This window comes from Colossoma macropomum, unplaced genomic scaffold (assembly GCF_904425465.1).
Source record: "Colossoma macropomum unplaced genomic scaffold, Colossoma_macropomum, whole genome shotgun sequence".
Taxonomy (NCBI): domain Eukaryota; kingdom Metazoa; phylum Chordata; class Actinopteri; order Characiformes; family Serrasalmidae; genus Colossoma; species Colossoma macropomum.
This window is the reverse complement of record NW_023495317.1, coordinates 19,399-31,784: the sequence shown is the minus strand read 5'-3', so window position 1 is coordinate 31,784 and position 12,386 is coordinate 19,399. Positions and strand designations below refer to the sequence as shown.

Sequence of the window (12,386 nt, the reverse complement as noted above, 5' to 3'; positions counted from 1 at the left end):
GGTGTGTCTGTTCGTGGCACTGCAGCTCTTTATGAGTGAAAGAACAGTTTAATCAGCTCTTCTCCTGGTCTTGATTGCTAAGCCTGAACGTGAAAAACATGCCCCCTCATTATCATACGAAGGAAGAAATACAGAAATAAATAAAAGAATTAATGAAAAAAAAATAAATAAATGAATTAATGAAAAATAAATAAATAAATACATGAATCAATGAATAAAGCGAACAATTGTTAAAAATATAGATATGGAAAAATGTAAAAATGGCATGACAAAATGACAAACACAGTCAGTTTCAGTCAAAAGCAGCTGATTGCAGAATAAAGACAGAGATTACCAGACAGTGTGTGTTTTATCTGCTTTTACTTTGATTCACATCAATAAAATATTTTAAAACTCTAACAAAACTTCTAAACCTATGATCATTTTCAATAAATTTAATAAAAAAAAACTTATTGGAAAAAAAACTAAGTTTTATTTGATGTTAACTGTACATGCATAATATTCATGTAAAATCCATTATAATATCTGTGTATGAATCAAACTTTAATATAATTAATTTAGCTAAAAGTACAAATTCAGTTGTATTATTTAATTTTTCAGTGTTATTGTTTCTGTATCTTATTCAGTGTAACTCACAGCAGCCCACATCCCACTGAGACCCCCAAACTCATTACTGAGTACCATTTAAACTCCATTCAGAATGATCTAGAAGAGTGGACAGTGTGATGTGTTTGACTGGGAGCTGAAGAGTGAGATGAAGGCTGCTGTTGAAATGCAGTGAAATAATGGGAACATCATACAATCTCAAACTGAAATGTACAGCAGTGAACAGCTGTATAATCTCCATTTATTCATTACTGCATTATTTTATTCATTTATAACTGAATCCTGAATCATTTCTGTTCGTTCATTCTCTATATTTACCAAACTAACATGCTAATAAAGTCAGTAAATGTTTCTCTTTCCTACAGAAATCATGACCTGCAGTTCCAAACGCGGCCACACGAGGCAACAGATTCCACTGAGCAGCTGTGGGGAGCTCTGGAAGCGCGCGCCGGTTCTGGACTATCATTCAGATCCAAACAGAGGTTCTCCTCAGTTCGGTTAACGGTCAGGTGGTGCTGGTGTTGGTCAGCAGCGCTAGCAGCTCTATTTCTACTGTTTGTACCTTTAACACCTTCTGTAGGTCCTGTTTTCATTCTCTCCCTGAATCAGTTCAGGGAACTCACAGTTTAAGAGTCTCAGTCAAATTAGTCTTCATGATTCATTATACTGATCAGTTCACTGCAGTGTTTAGCCTGTAAAATGAGGACTTGGCTAAATTGAATCATGTAGGTAAACAGCAAGATTGATTTTAACTTGCAGAAAAAAAAAGAATGCATTACACATTGTGCATTTTTAATGCTGGAATCAATATGATATTTTCATTATTCTTTAAAGACAGATTGGCTCTGCTATTCAGCCAGGTATCTGCAGAGAGCTCTGGCAAACATCAGTCAGCCATTTTTGACTTGTGAAAAATACCACTTCCTCTTGTGGAGACCAAGATATCCAGCCCAAACCGGTTTAAAGCGAAAGCGAGATCTTCAGGAGCACCATTTTGTGAAGAAAGGATCAAAAACAGCATTTGGAAAGAAAGAACAGAGGTAATAACTGAAGTTTTAACAGCCTGGGCTTAATTTATGATGTGATCAAGGCATTTAAAACACACAGAGAGCAGAAAATAACTTTGTACTCAGAAATATATTTCAGACATCAACTTTGAGGTGAAGTTAACAAACAGACGTGACTGCTTCTGCGTGTTTGGGGGGGAGTTAAAGTTGGTTTTATGTTCACATGTTGGGATTTCTCTCCTCAGAATCTTTGAACGGTGCCTGTAAAAGGTTTAATATTCACATATTACTGTTGTTGTCATCCAGAACAAGCAGCTCCAGTTTGGTTTAGGTGTGAAATGTATCGAGGAACTCGTTGATTTCTATGGGCTGCTGTGGCCTAAGTTAGGTCAGGGACTCAGCCTTATGAGGCACAGTAGGCCTTTCAGCAGATCACAAAAGATGAGCAGTTAGAACTTTTACAGCTTTATTTATAATTATTGCTCTGTTAACAAACATAAACTAGCAAAAAACAACACTCATATGGAAAAGAATATTTGGCCATGTATTTTATGTATTTAAATTATATTTCAAATAAATTTCAAAAAGAAAAAAAATATATGGACATCTACTTTTTAAACATTTTAAATACATTGTAACCCATTCTGAAAATAAATGTATGTAAATTTACCTTTACTCATTTATTTTTAAATATTAGCAAAAGAACCTTTTAACATGACAAAAGCAAGTGTTGCAGGTATTAATACTCTGTGAAAATGCAGTTATGATATTTTGTTCATTTGAAATACATTTTGATTGTCTTACCGCATGAATACATGGTTAATGCAAAGTACAATGCAGAGCACACAAGTGAGTACCGTTCATTCAGTTCATGGATATTTTGTTATATTTGTCACACCTTGTATGCAGGTGAGGGTAGATACACTAGATTTCCAAAAGTATTCAGTCACCCATCTAAATCATTGAACTCAGGTGTTCCAATCACTTCCATGGCCACAGGTGTATAAAACCAAGCTCCTAGGCCTGCAGACTGCTTCTACAAACGTTTGTGAAAGAATGGGTCGCTCTCAGGAGCTCAGTGAATTCCAGCATGGTACCATGATAGGATGCCACCTGTGCAACAAGTCCAGTCATGAAATTTCCTCGCTACTAAATATTCCACAGTCAACTGTCAGTGGTGTTATAACAAAGTGGAAGCGATTGGGAACGACAGCAACTCAGCCACGAAGTGGTCGGCCACGTAAAATGACAGAGCGGGGTCAGCGGATGCTGAGGCGCATAGTGCGCAGAGGTCACCAACTTTCTGCACAGTCAATTGCTACAGACCTCCAAACTTCATGTGGCCTTCAGATTAGCTCAAGAACAGCGTGGAGAGCTTCGTGGAATGGGTTTCCTTGGTCGAGCACCTGCATCCAAGCCTTACATCACCAAGCGCAGTGCAAAGCATTGAATGCAGTGGTGTAATGCACCGCCACTGGACTCAGAGCAGTGGAGACGTGTTCTCTGGAGTGAGGAATCACGCTTCTCCGTCTGGCAGTCCGATGGACGAGTCTGGGTTTGGCGGTTGCCAGGAGAACGGTACTTGTCTGACTGCATTGAGCCAAGTGTGTTTTTCAGGAGTTGGGCTCGGCCCCTTAGTTCCAGTGAAAGGAGCTCTTAATGCTTCAGCACCAAGAGATTTTGGACAATTTCATGCTCCCAACTTTGTGGGAACAATTTGGGGATGGCCCCTTCCTGTTCCAACATGACTGCGCACCAGTGCACAAAGCAAAGTCCATAAAGACATGGATGAAGGAGTTTGGTGTGGAAGAACTTGACTGGCCTGCACAGAGTCCTGACCTCAACCCGATATAACACCTTTGGGATGTATTAGAGCGGAGACTGCGAGCCAGGCCTTCTCGTCCAACATCAGTGTCTGACCTCACAAATGCGCTTCTGGAAGAATGGTCAAAAATTCTCATAAACACTCCTAAACCTTGTGGAAAGCCTTCCCAGAAGAGCTGAAGCTGTTATAGCTGCAAAGGGTGGGCCAACATCATATTAAAGATTTAAGAATGGGATGTCACTCAGGTTCATATGTGTGTGAAGGCAGACGAGCGAATACTGTTGGAAATATAGTGTATGCTCTGACAAGGTTGTGAGTTGTGAGAAAGAGGCAATGACAAACCACAATAGAACATTCAGTTTAAGGGTGTTTATTTGGTGAGAGGTGTGGAAAAACCAAAAATGTTCACAAAAAAGAAGAAAAATAATAACAATTTTATATATATATATATATATATGAACTTTGAGGAAGCAAAAATTGCCTTCAAAATACATTGGCTCAACAATCAACCAACCATCTCCTCTCTCACACAGAAATGCAGTGAGCTCTTTAAACAGACATCCACTGGTCTGCTCCACCCAGCACATACCAGTCCTTCTCCTCTGCAGGGGGAAACAATAATAACCATCAATAAGTGAAAACAAAATCCAAGAAAAGCTTGATCACAAAACGATTCTTGCATCATAAGCTAAAAAACACACAGAAATAACAAAATCAAATTAAATGAAAAAATAAAAACCATTTCAAACTATATGAACCCAATGAACACCCCTCCAAATGGTACACTCCAACAGGGTTCTACTGAACATATCTGACTTTGCCCAGGCATTATTTAAGGGCAGCTAAAACCAAGCTTGGGCCTTTTCCCAGACCAGGAAGTAATGCAGCTAATGTCAGTAATGTATGTTATAACTCTGCTGTTAGTATCATGATGTAAAGTCCAGTAGTGTACACACAACTAAAAATCTAACATCAAATACAAATCTGTTGATTTCTTGGCCATTTTTATACATTGCAAAATATACTTAATAAATAGATTTGAAAAAGTAAAAATATATTTAACAAATACATTTTGGCCATTTTACACAATGCATAAATACATTTGGTACATACATTTGGAAAATATTGTTTCTCTATATGGGAATAATGGAAAACACTCCAATATATGACATGACTTGTAATTACAAAGTTGTTGGACTCACTTGACTGAATTAGTTCTTCCATGTTGGACGGAAAAAAAAGAATTCTGAATAATTTTTATGCGGTAATGAATTTGCAGCACTAAGTGAAAATCATGGACAAATCTGGAAAGACTCTCCCTCTACATCACATAGTCATATACAAACGTCTGGGCACCACTGATTGTAATACCTTTATCAGAATGCACCAAACATTATTATACATAATACATTTACATACAATACAACAGGATTTATGATATAGTTTGCTGAATTTTGGATGTTTAATTGCAATGCTCCAGAAGAACTTTATTAAGTGCAGCTCATATGATGTACTAAAACTCTTATATTAGCAAACGTAACTTTGGCCAAACTCTAGTGACCGGTGTGTGTAAATTAATTTCTGTAACTTTAGGTCGGTTGAATATTTTGCCCTGAAACAAGCTGTACTTAAACAAGTGCAACCCACATGACGTACTTCACCTCTTTTTCTTTCTTTGTTTTATTTGTGAACTAATTTTAATAGCTTTTCAACATTTGACAGTATTGCTCCAAAACAAGTGGTATGTAATAAAGTGATCCTGACGCCACATGTTAATGGCCCTCATTACCGAATGGAAACTTTTTGCAACATAACTGACTAAATTAAACATTTTTGGACTATTTACACCAAAAATGACTGAATAACAAGGTTGAAACCTACATAACAGGGTTGAATTCGGAGATTATGTTCCCCATTTGGTTGAAATGAATGCAGTTTATAAAACATACAACATGTACAACATAGAGCTTAGTTTCAAGCCATTTTCATTTTTATTTTAAAAATTGGGTAAACAGGGTTGCAAATTTAGCCTTAAGTAAGTAAGCAGCATTCAGTAGTGGTTAGCTTGACATACATGGACACCCCTGATCTATATGTAGTGTATGTGACAACGTATTTCTGAAACATAACCTCTTTCTCAGCTCTGTCCTTGTCTTGTTTTCCCTTCTTATTTTCCTTCTGGAAACAGCAAATTTGTTGTAGATTATCAGTAGGGAAATCTGGAAGTGTGTGCCGGCTTTTGGCCGTCATTCAAATTCAAATCTCATATATTTAAACCTTTCCTTGTGAGTGGTTTGAGAAGCCTACTGAAAAGACCTGGTTCCTTTAATCCAGGAGTCCAGTAGCTTAGCTTAGTGAGGGCCTTAAAGAAAATACAAGCGCTATAAATTTCTATGCATCAGTCATCTTACATGATGGTGAAAATGTTTCCAATTTTTGTTCAGAACATGTGTTTTACTTTTCTAGTCACACTTCAGTTTTGTACAGTTGAAGAAAGTGCTGTGATCGGTCGAGCAGCTCATCACTCCGCCCTCTTCAACCTGTACAAAACTTCCAGCACTTCCTCCTGTGATGCCTCAACCGGTCCAGCTGGTTTAAAGGGAAAATACAATTTTCAGTAGCATCCATCTTGTGCAGAGAGGATCAAAAACAATGTTTGGAGGGAAAGCACAGAGTTGATTACTAATAGCTACCAGAATTTACTGTCTGAGCTGATGTGTACAAATATTTTAGACGTGGAGAGACAGAAGATATGTAGACTCGACTCTGTGTGTGTGTGTGTGTGTGTGTGTCCGTCCGTGTGTGTGTGTGTTCAGGATTCAGTGTGATCTGAAGGAGGAGAGATGTCCTCCAAAATGAGTCTCTCTGAGGAACAGGACACACAGGAAGCTGAGAGGTGAGAGAATAATGTGATCTGGTGTAAAGTGAGTTTGTTCTCTAGTTCACCACCATGTAAGACAGTTTGTCTGGTATTGTCTGTGTTTTAGACTGAATCAGGGTAAGAGGTCAGACCCAACTGAACCCAGCTGTGTGTCCATGAAGAGTGACCAGTCAATGGGCAGATTCATGCACTTCAGAGATGATAACAGATCTACTGAGTTCAGGTAAGAATGATGTGAAACTGAAGAGTGAGATTAAATAATGCTCCTACTTTCTCTCTGAACCCCAGTGTTCTTTAAGGGAAATTTGTTCAAAAACTTGAAATTTCTGGCAGCTTCTGTGTAATACATTACATTACATGGTTCAGGTTTAGACCAGTTCATGCACACACACATTCATACACTATACACACATTCACACGTACACATGTACATATATATATACACACACAATTTATATAGTGAAACAAAATACTTGTACTTTAATTACTTTGAAGATAAAAAAATCGACCTTTAAAGTACGTATTGCAAATTTCAACCGCAGAGATTTTTCTGTTTTTCTTGTCAATCAGTGAAGTTCATCGGCATTAGTCTGCATTGTTTTTATCAAAGCATTGAATAAAATTCATATCAGTGTAAAAGTTATCTGCCCACAGTTATTAATAGCTGCAGTTTTTCTTCTTATCATCATCCTCATCACATTCATCATTATATGAGATATTTTACAAAAAATATTTATAGCAACATGCAAATCAGAGAGAACTGGCATTTTATATGGAATAACAGAATCTGTACATTGAATATGTATCAGAAATTATTATTATTATTAAGTGCCGTAAAGTTGTTTCTGACTCCTGGCGCCATATGGATAGGGTATCACATTATGTCTGTTAATAATGTTTGTTTTAATATTGACATATAAAGGATATCATGAGAACATGTTAACTCTATGTACTTTATATATACAGTTGCATGTATAAATTGCTACAGGGCTCAATTTTAATCCTTGACACCATAAACACACACACACACACACACACAGAAAAGTTCACATGTCTTATCTGGTATTGTTTGTGTTTTAGACTGGTTCAGGGTAAGAGATCTGACTCACCTGAACCCAGCTGTGTGTCCATGAAGAGTGACCAGTCAATGGACAGATTCATAGAGATCAGAGATGGTCATAGATCTACAGAGTTCAGGTAAGAATGATGTGAAACTAAACAGTAAGATTTAAAGATGCTCCTACTTTCTCTCTGAACTCCAGTGTTCTTGAAAATGGTTCATAGGCTTAAAGTTTCTGACAGATGAAACAAACAGAAGCAGCACAGTGATAAAAATGTTTCACTCCATTCTTAGTTCATTATTCTGTAAAATATATAACCTTACATGGAAAATAACAATATAACATATTTAATAGCACGAGTCTTCAAATACATGTAACCTGGAAATTCTAGCAGAACAAATATTCTTTGGGCCAGACCACTGAGTCATAAAACACTACCCCCTAGACACACACACACATACATTTGTACTCAAATTTCTTGAAATTAAATAACTTTTTCTGGTTAGCCAGTGAAGTTCACATCTATCTGTCTTTATTGTTTTTATTAAAGCATCCAACCAAATTCGTATCAGTGTAAAATGAAACTTCACACAGCTATGCTGATTGTTTTTGTTTGAGGACGGTTATTAATAGTTCCTAATTTTTCTAAACAGAACCATATAATTTCATGGTCTAACAGGCCTCTATTTCCATCATATTTGAATCAGAAGCTGGAGCACAATAATATTCATAGCAACATGCAAATCAGATATAACTGCCATGGTAATAGATAACAAAATTGAATTTTTATACTGAATATGTATCAGAAAATCATTATTTTTTTGTTAATATTGTTAATTTTTGTGTTTGAATATTGACATTAAGCATTAGGTATCATGAGAATATGGCGTACTTTACCCATGTTTAACGTATAAATTGCTGTATGTAGGCTGTAAGAGATGTGGTTGGGAATGATGTAGTAATAATGATGCAATAAAATTGTTTTCAAAAAAAAGTTTTACAAATTTTTTGATGGAACACCATAAATGCTTGACATTGAAAAATTGAATAAGTTTTCCATACGTCAGCAGAAAAATGAAATAAACTGAATGTTAGCGCTCATTTGCATATTCAGCTGTAAATTTCTATTTCACCACAGGAGTCATCAGCTTCCTCTTTCTCCAAAATGTGTTTACACATGAGTTAAATCTTCCGTAAATACATTATATAGACAGTGCTGGTTATGAAATTTTGACCCAGATAGCAATCAGTCAAAGAATCAACACTTAATTAACGTTAGAACGTCAATGTTAATGTCACTGAATCAGTGACTGTAGAACTATGTATTTTGTATATCTGTTACAGTGTTTATAACTGAAAGTTCAAATGACTGTGTTGTAATGTATGAACGTTATAAAAGTGCTTTTCAGGTTTTAAACATTAAAAACGTCATATTTGTTGAAAAGAGTGCAGGAGGAGACATCAGAAACTACCAGGGGAAACATGGAGCTCTTATTCAAGGTGTGTATAACTAAATGAGAACAGGTCACTGCAAAAATTATTTGGTGTTTTAATAAACTAACCTGTATGCCTTCAAAATTTTGATTTCACTGAAATTTATATAATAAGTTAACAGAACATAAAATACACAGATTATTGTTCTGTCAATTACATTTGATACTAATTAAACTGAAAATAAAAAAAGGGAGCAAGAGTACTTATTTATTGTTTATAGTGTATTAAGATAATAATTTATGATATTTGCATTATTATATTTTAGGCTAGTTTTATTATTATAGGATAACAACTTATTGGTTAATATTGGTTAGAAAAACTGATGTGCATTTTATTTTGTGGTAACATGCAGTAATTCTTCTTTATCCCTCATACAGTGTTATACAAAATCATATATTAATCATATATTACTCTACTGTGAGCTCTAAAAGTGGTTTATGCCAAGTAAACACATCTTGGAAAAAAAAAAATTTATGCTGGTTTTATTTTGTTTTTTATGTGAAGCATTTTGCATAGCCTTTGTGTATGAAATGTATTATAAAAATAACCTTTGTTTTACTTGCTATACAATAATGGCTAACTGGCTGACAGGCGTCTAACAGGCATCTATTTCCTTGACCATTTGTTTTAATCAGGAGGTGGAGTACAAAGTATTGTCTCTGGTAAAGAGTCAGCTGAAGAGGTTTGTGAAGCTCCTGAATCAGGATTACCCAGCATGCTCTGAGAGAGAGGTTGAGGAGGATCAGCGTGTCAGAGAGGGGGCGCTGAAGATCACACTGCATGTCCTGAGGAACATGAACCAGACAGACCTTGCTAACAAACTAGAGACCAGTAAGAGATCAGAGTCATGTGGTTATTAATTATGTACAATAATTTAAAGGGTTTAAATTATGATGATGATATAATGTTATTAATATTCATCACTGGCCAATAACTGTTATGGTTAATTTAGTGAATATCCTTTTGTAATGTTAGATTTTGTTTGAAATAATACTAAAATTAAATGTTAATATGTATTTTTTTCTCTTTTTATGAGAACTGGCTCCCTCTTGTCATCAAATGTTTAAATCCACACTGAAAAAAAAATTTCAGAAAATTAATGAAGGAATTTCAAATTCTGGAACCTCAACACTTCTGAAGGAGATCTACACAGAGCTGTACATCACAGAGGGTGGGAGTGGAGAGGTCAATAATGAACATGAGGTCAGACAGATTGAAACAGCATCCAGGAGACCAGCAACACAGGAGACGCCCATCAAATGCAACGACATCTTTAAAGACAAACCCATCAGAACTGTGCTGACTAAAGGAGTCGCTGGAATTGGAAAAACAGTCTCTGTGCAGAAGTTCATTCTGGACTGGGCTGAAGGAAAAGCCAATCAGGATGTTCTCTTCATATTTCCACTTCCTTTTAGAGAGCTCAATTTGATGAAAACTAAAAAACTCAGTCTGTTGGCTCTTCTTCATCATTTTTTCACAGACATAAAGGAATTAAAACCCAGAGACTATTATCACCATAAAATCATGTTCATCTTTGATGGTCTGGATGAATGTCGACTTCCTCTAGATTTCCAGAACAATGAGAGTGTATTTGATGTTACACAGTCAGCCTCAGTGGATGCGCTGCTGACAAACCTCATCCAGGGGAATCTGCTTCCCTCTGCTCTCCTATGGATAACTACTCGACCAGCAGCAGCCAATCAGATTCCTCCTGACTGTATTAACCAGGTAACAGAGGTACGAGGGTTCAGTGACCCTCAGAAAGAGGAATACTTCAGGAAAAGGATCAGTGATCAGAGCCTTGCTGAAAGAATCATTACACACATGAAGTCCTCAAGAAGCCTCTACATCATGTGCCACATCCCAGTCTTCTGCTGGATTGCAGCCATTGTTCTAGAGAGGATGTTGGGTGAAGCAGAGAGTGGAGAGATCCCCAAGACTCTGACTCAGATGTTCACACACTTCCTGATCTTTCAGATCAAACACAGCAGCCAAAAGTACCAAAGAAAAAATGACATTGATCATGAGCAGACTAGAAAGATAATTCTGGCACTGGGAAAACTGGCTTTCCAACAGCTGGAAAAAGGAAACCTGATCTTCTATGAGGAAGACCTGAGAGAGTGTGGCATTGATGTCAGAGAAGTGTCAGTGTACTCAGGAGTGTGTACTCAGATCTTCAGAGAGGAGTTTGGGCTGCACCTGGGGAAGGTTTTCAGCTTTGTGCATCTGAGTGTTCAGGAGTTTCTGGCTGCTTTATATACGTTTCTTCACTTCATCTCCAACAACAGAAACGTGCTGCTAAAGCAATCTATTGGATTTTTTGGTTTCTTTAAAAAGTTATCAATGTCTGACTTCCTCAAGACTGCAGTGGACAATGCCTTACACAGTGAGAATGGACACCTGGACCTCTACCTCCGCTTCCTTCTGGGTCTCTCACTGGATTCCAATCAGACTCTCTTACGAGGCCTAATGACACAGACAGGAAACAGCTCTCAGAGCACAGAGGAAATAGTCGAGTACATCAAGGAGAAGATCAGGGAGAATCCCTCTCCAGAGAAAACAATCAATCTGTTCCACTGTCTGAATGAACTGAATGATCATTCTCTAGTGCAGGAAGTTCAAACATACCTGAACAGAGGATGTTCCAGTGGTCTCAGTGGAGCTAAGCTCTCTCCTGCTCAGTGGTCAGCTGTGGCATTTGTGATGCTGAATTCAGAAGACGAGCTGGATGAGTTTGACCTGAGGAAATTTGACCCATCAGAGGAATGTCTTCTGAGGCTGCTGCCAGTGGCCAAAGCATCCAGAAAAGTAGTGTGAGTATTTAGTTTTCTTAGAGTTCTTTAGTTTTTACTGTTGTATACTTATATATATCTTAATGAATGTTTTCACATTCATTAAGATATAGTCGTTACCATAGGTATGTAGTGGTATGGGTTGTTTTTACTGAAAAGATAAAATCCCAAGCTGCATGATGGAATCAGATGTGTGCATTTAGTTTTTTAATGATTGGAAGCATAACACAGATTGAGGTATTCACAAATGTTTTATTTGATCAAATCCAGTTATATTCAAGAAACAGCTACATATGTAGAGAATTTATGGCCAGTCTTGTATTTTTTCTGATATGGTGACATTTTTTATTTAGTGTGAGATAATGATTTGTATAGATTGTTCTGTATTAGGAAAACTTCCTTCATTATTTGCGTGTATGTTATTGTTAATCACCTTTTAACATTTAAATATGTTTTTTTTTGTCTCTACAGGCTGCATGACTGCAGTATTACAGAGGAAGGCTGTGCTGCTCTGGTTTCAGCTCTGAAATCAAACCCCTCACACCTAAAGGAGCTGATTCTGAGCTACAATAAACCAGGAGAGTCAGGAGTGAAGCTGCTCTCTGATCTACTGAAGGATCCATACTGTAAACTGCAGACACTAGAGTGAGTTACTGCCTTCCAAACAAACAAACAAACACACATGTAAATATACAGTAAATTAAGTTAGCAAATGATGGT

At 36.9% G+C, this 12,386-nt stretch overlaps 1 protein-coding gene across 1 annotated transcript in view; it reads left to right on the top strand.

Annotated features, from left to right (window-relative positions):
• Positions 1 to 1,550: 1,550 nt before the first annotated feature.
• LOC118801754 (NACHT, LRR and PYD domains-containing protein 12-like) overlaps positions 1,551 to 12,386 on the top strand; it is a 30,200-nt gene continuing 19,364 nt past the window's right edge. The window contains exons 1-8 of the mRNA XM_036562115.1: positions 1,551 to 1,646; positions 6,255 to 6,334; positions 6,426 to 6,542; positions 7,400 to 7,516; positions 8,826 to 8,880; positions 9,510 to 9,705; positions 9,911 to 11,687; positions 12,138 to 12,311. Coding sequence (XP_036418008.1) covers positions 6,282 to 6,334; positions 6,426 to 6,542; positions 7,400 to 7,516; positions 8,826 to 8,880; positions 9,510 to 9,705; positions 9,911 to 11,687; positions 12,138 to 12,311 — 2,489 coding nt within the window. The 5' untranslated portion in view covers positions 1,551 to 1,646; positions 6,255 to 6,281. The remainder of the gene's footprint in view (positions 1,647 to 6,254; positions 6,335 to 6,425; positions 6,543 to 7,399; positions 7,517 to 8,825; positions 8,881 to 9,509; positions 9,706 to 9,910; positions 11,688 to 12,137; positions 12,312 to 12,386) is intronic.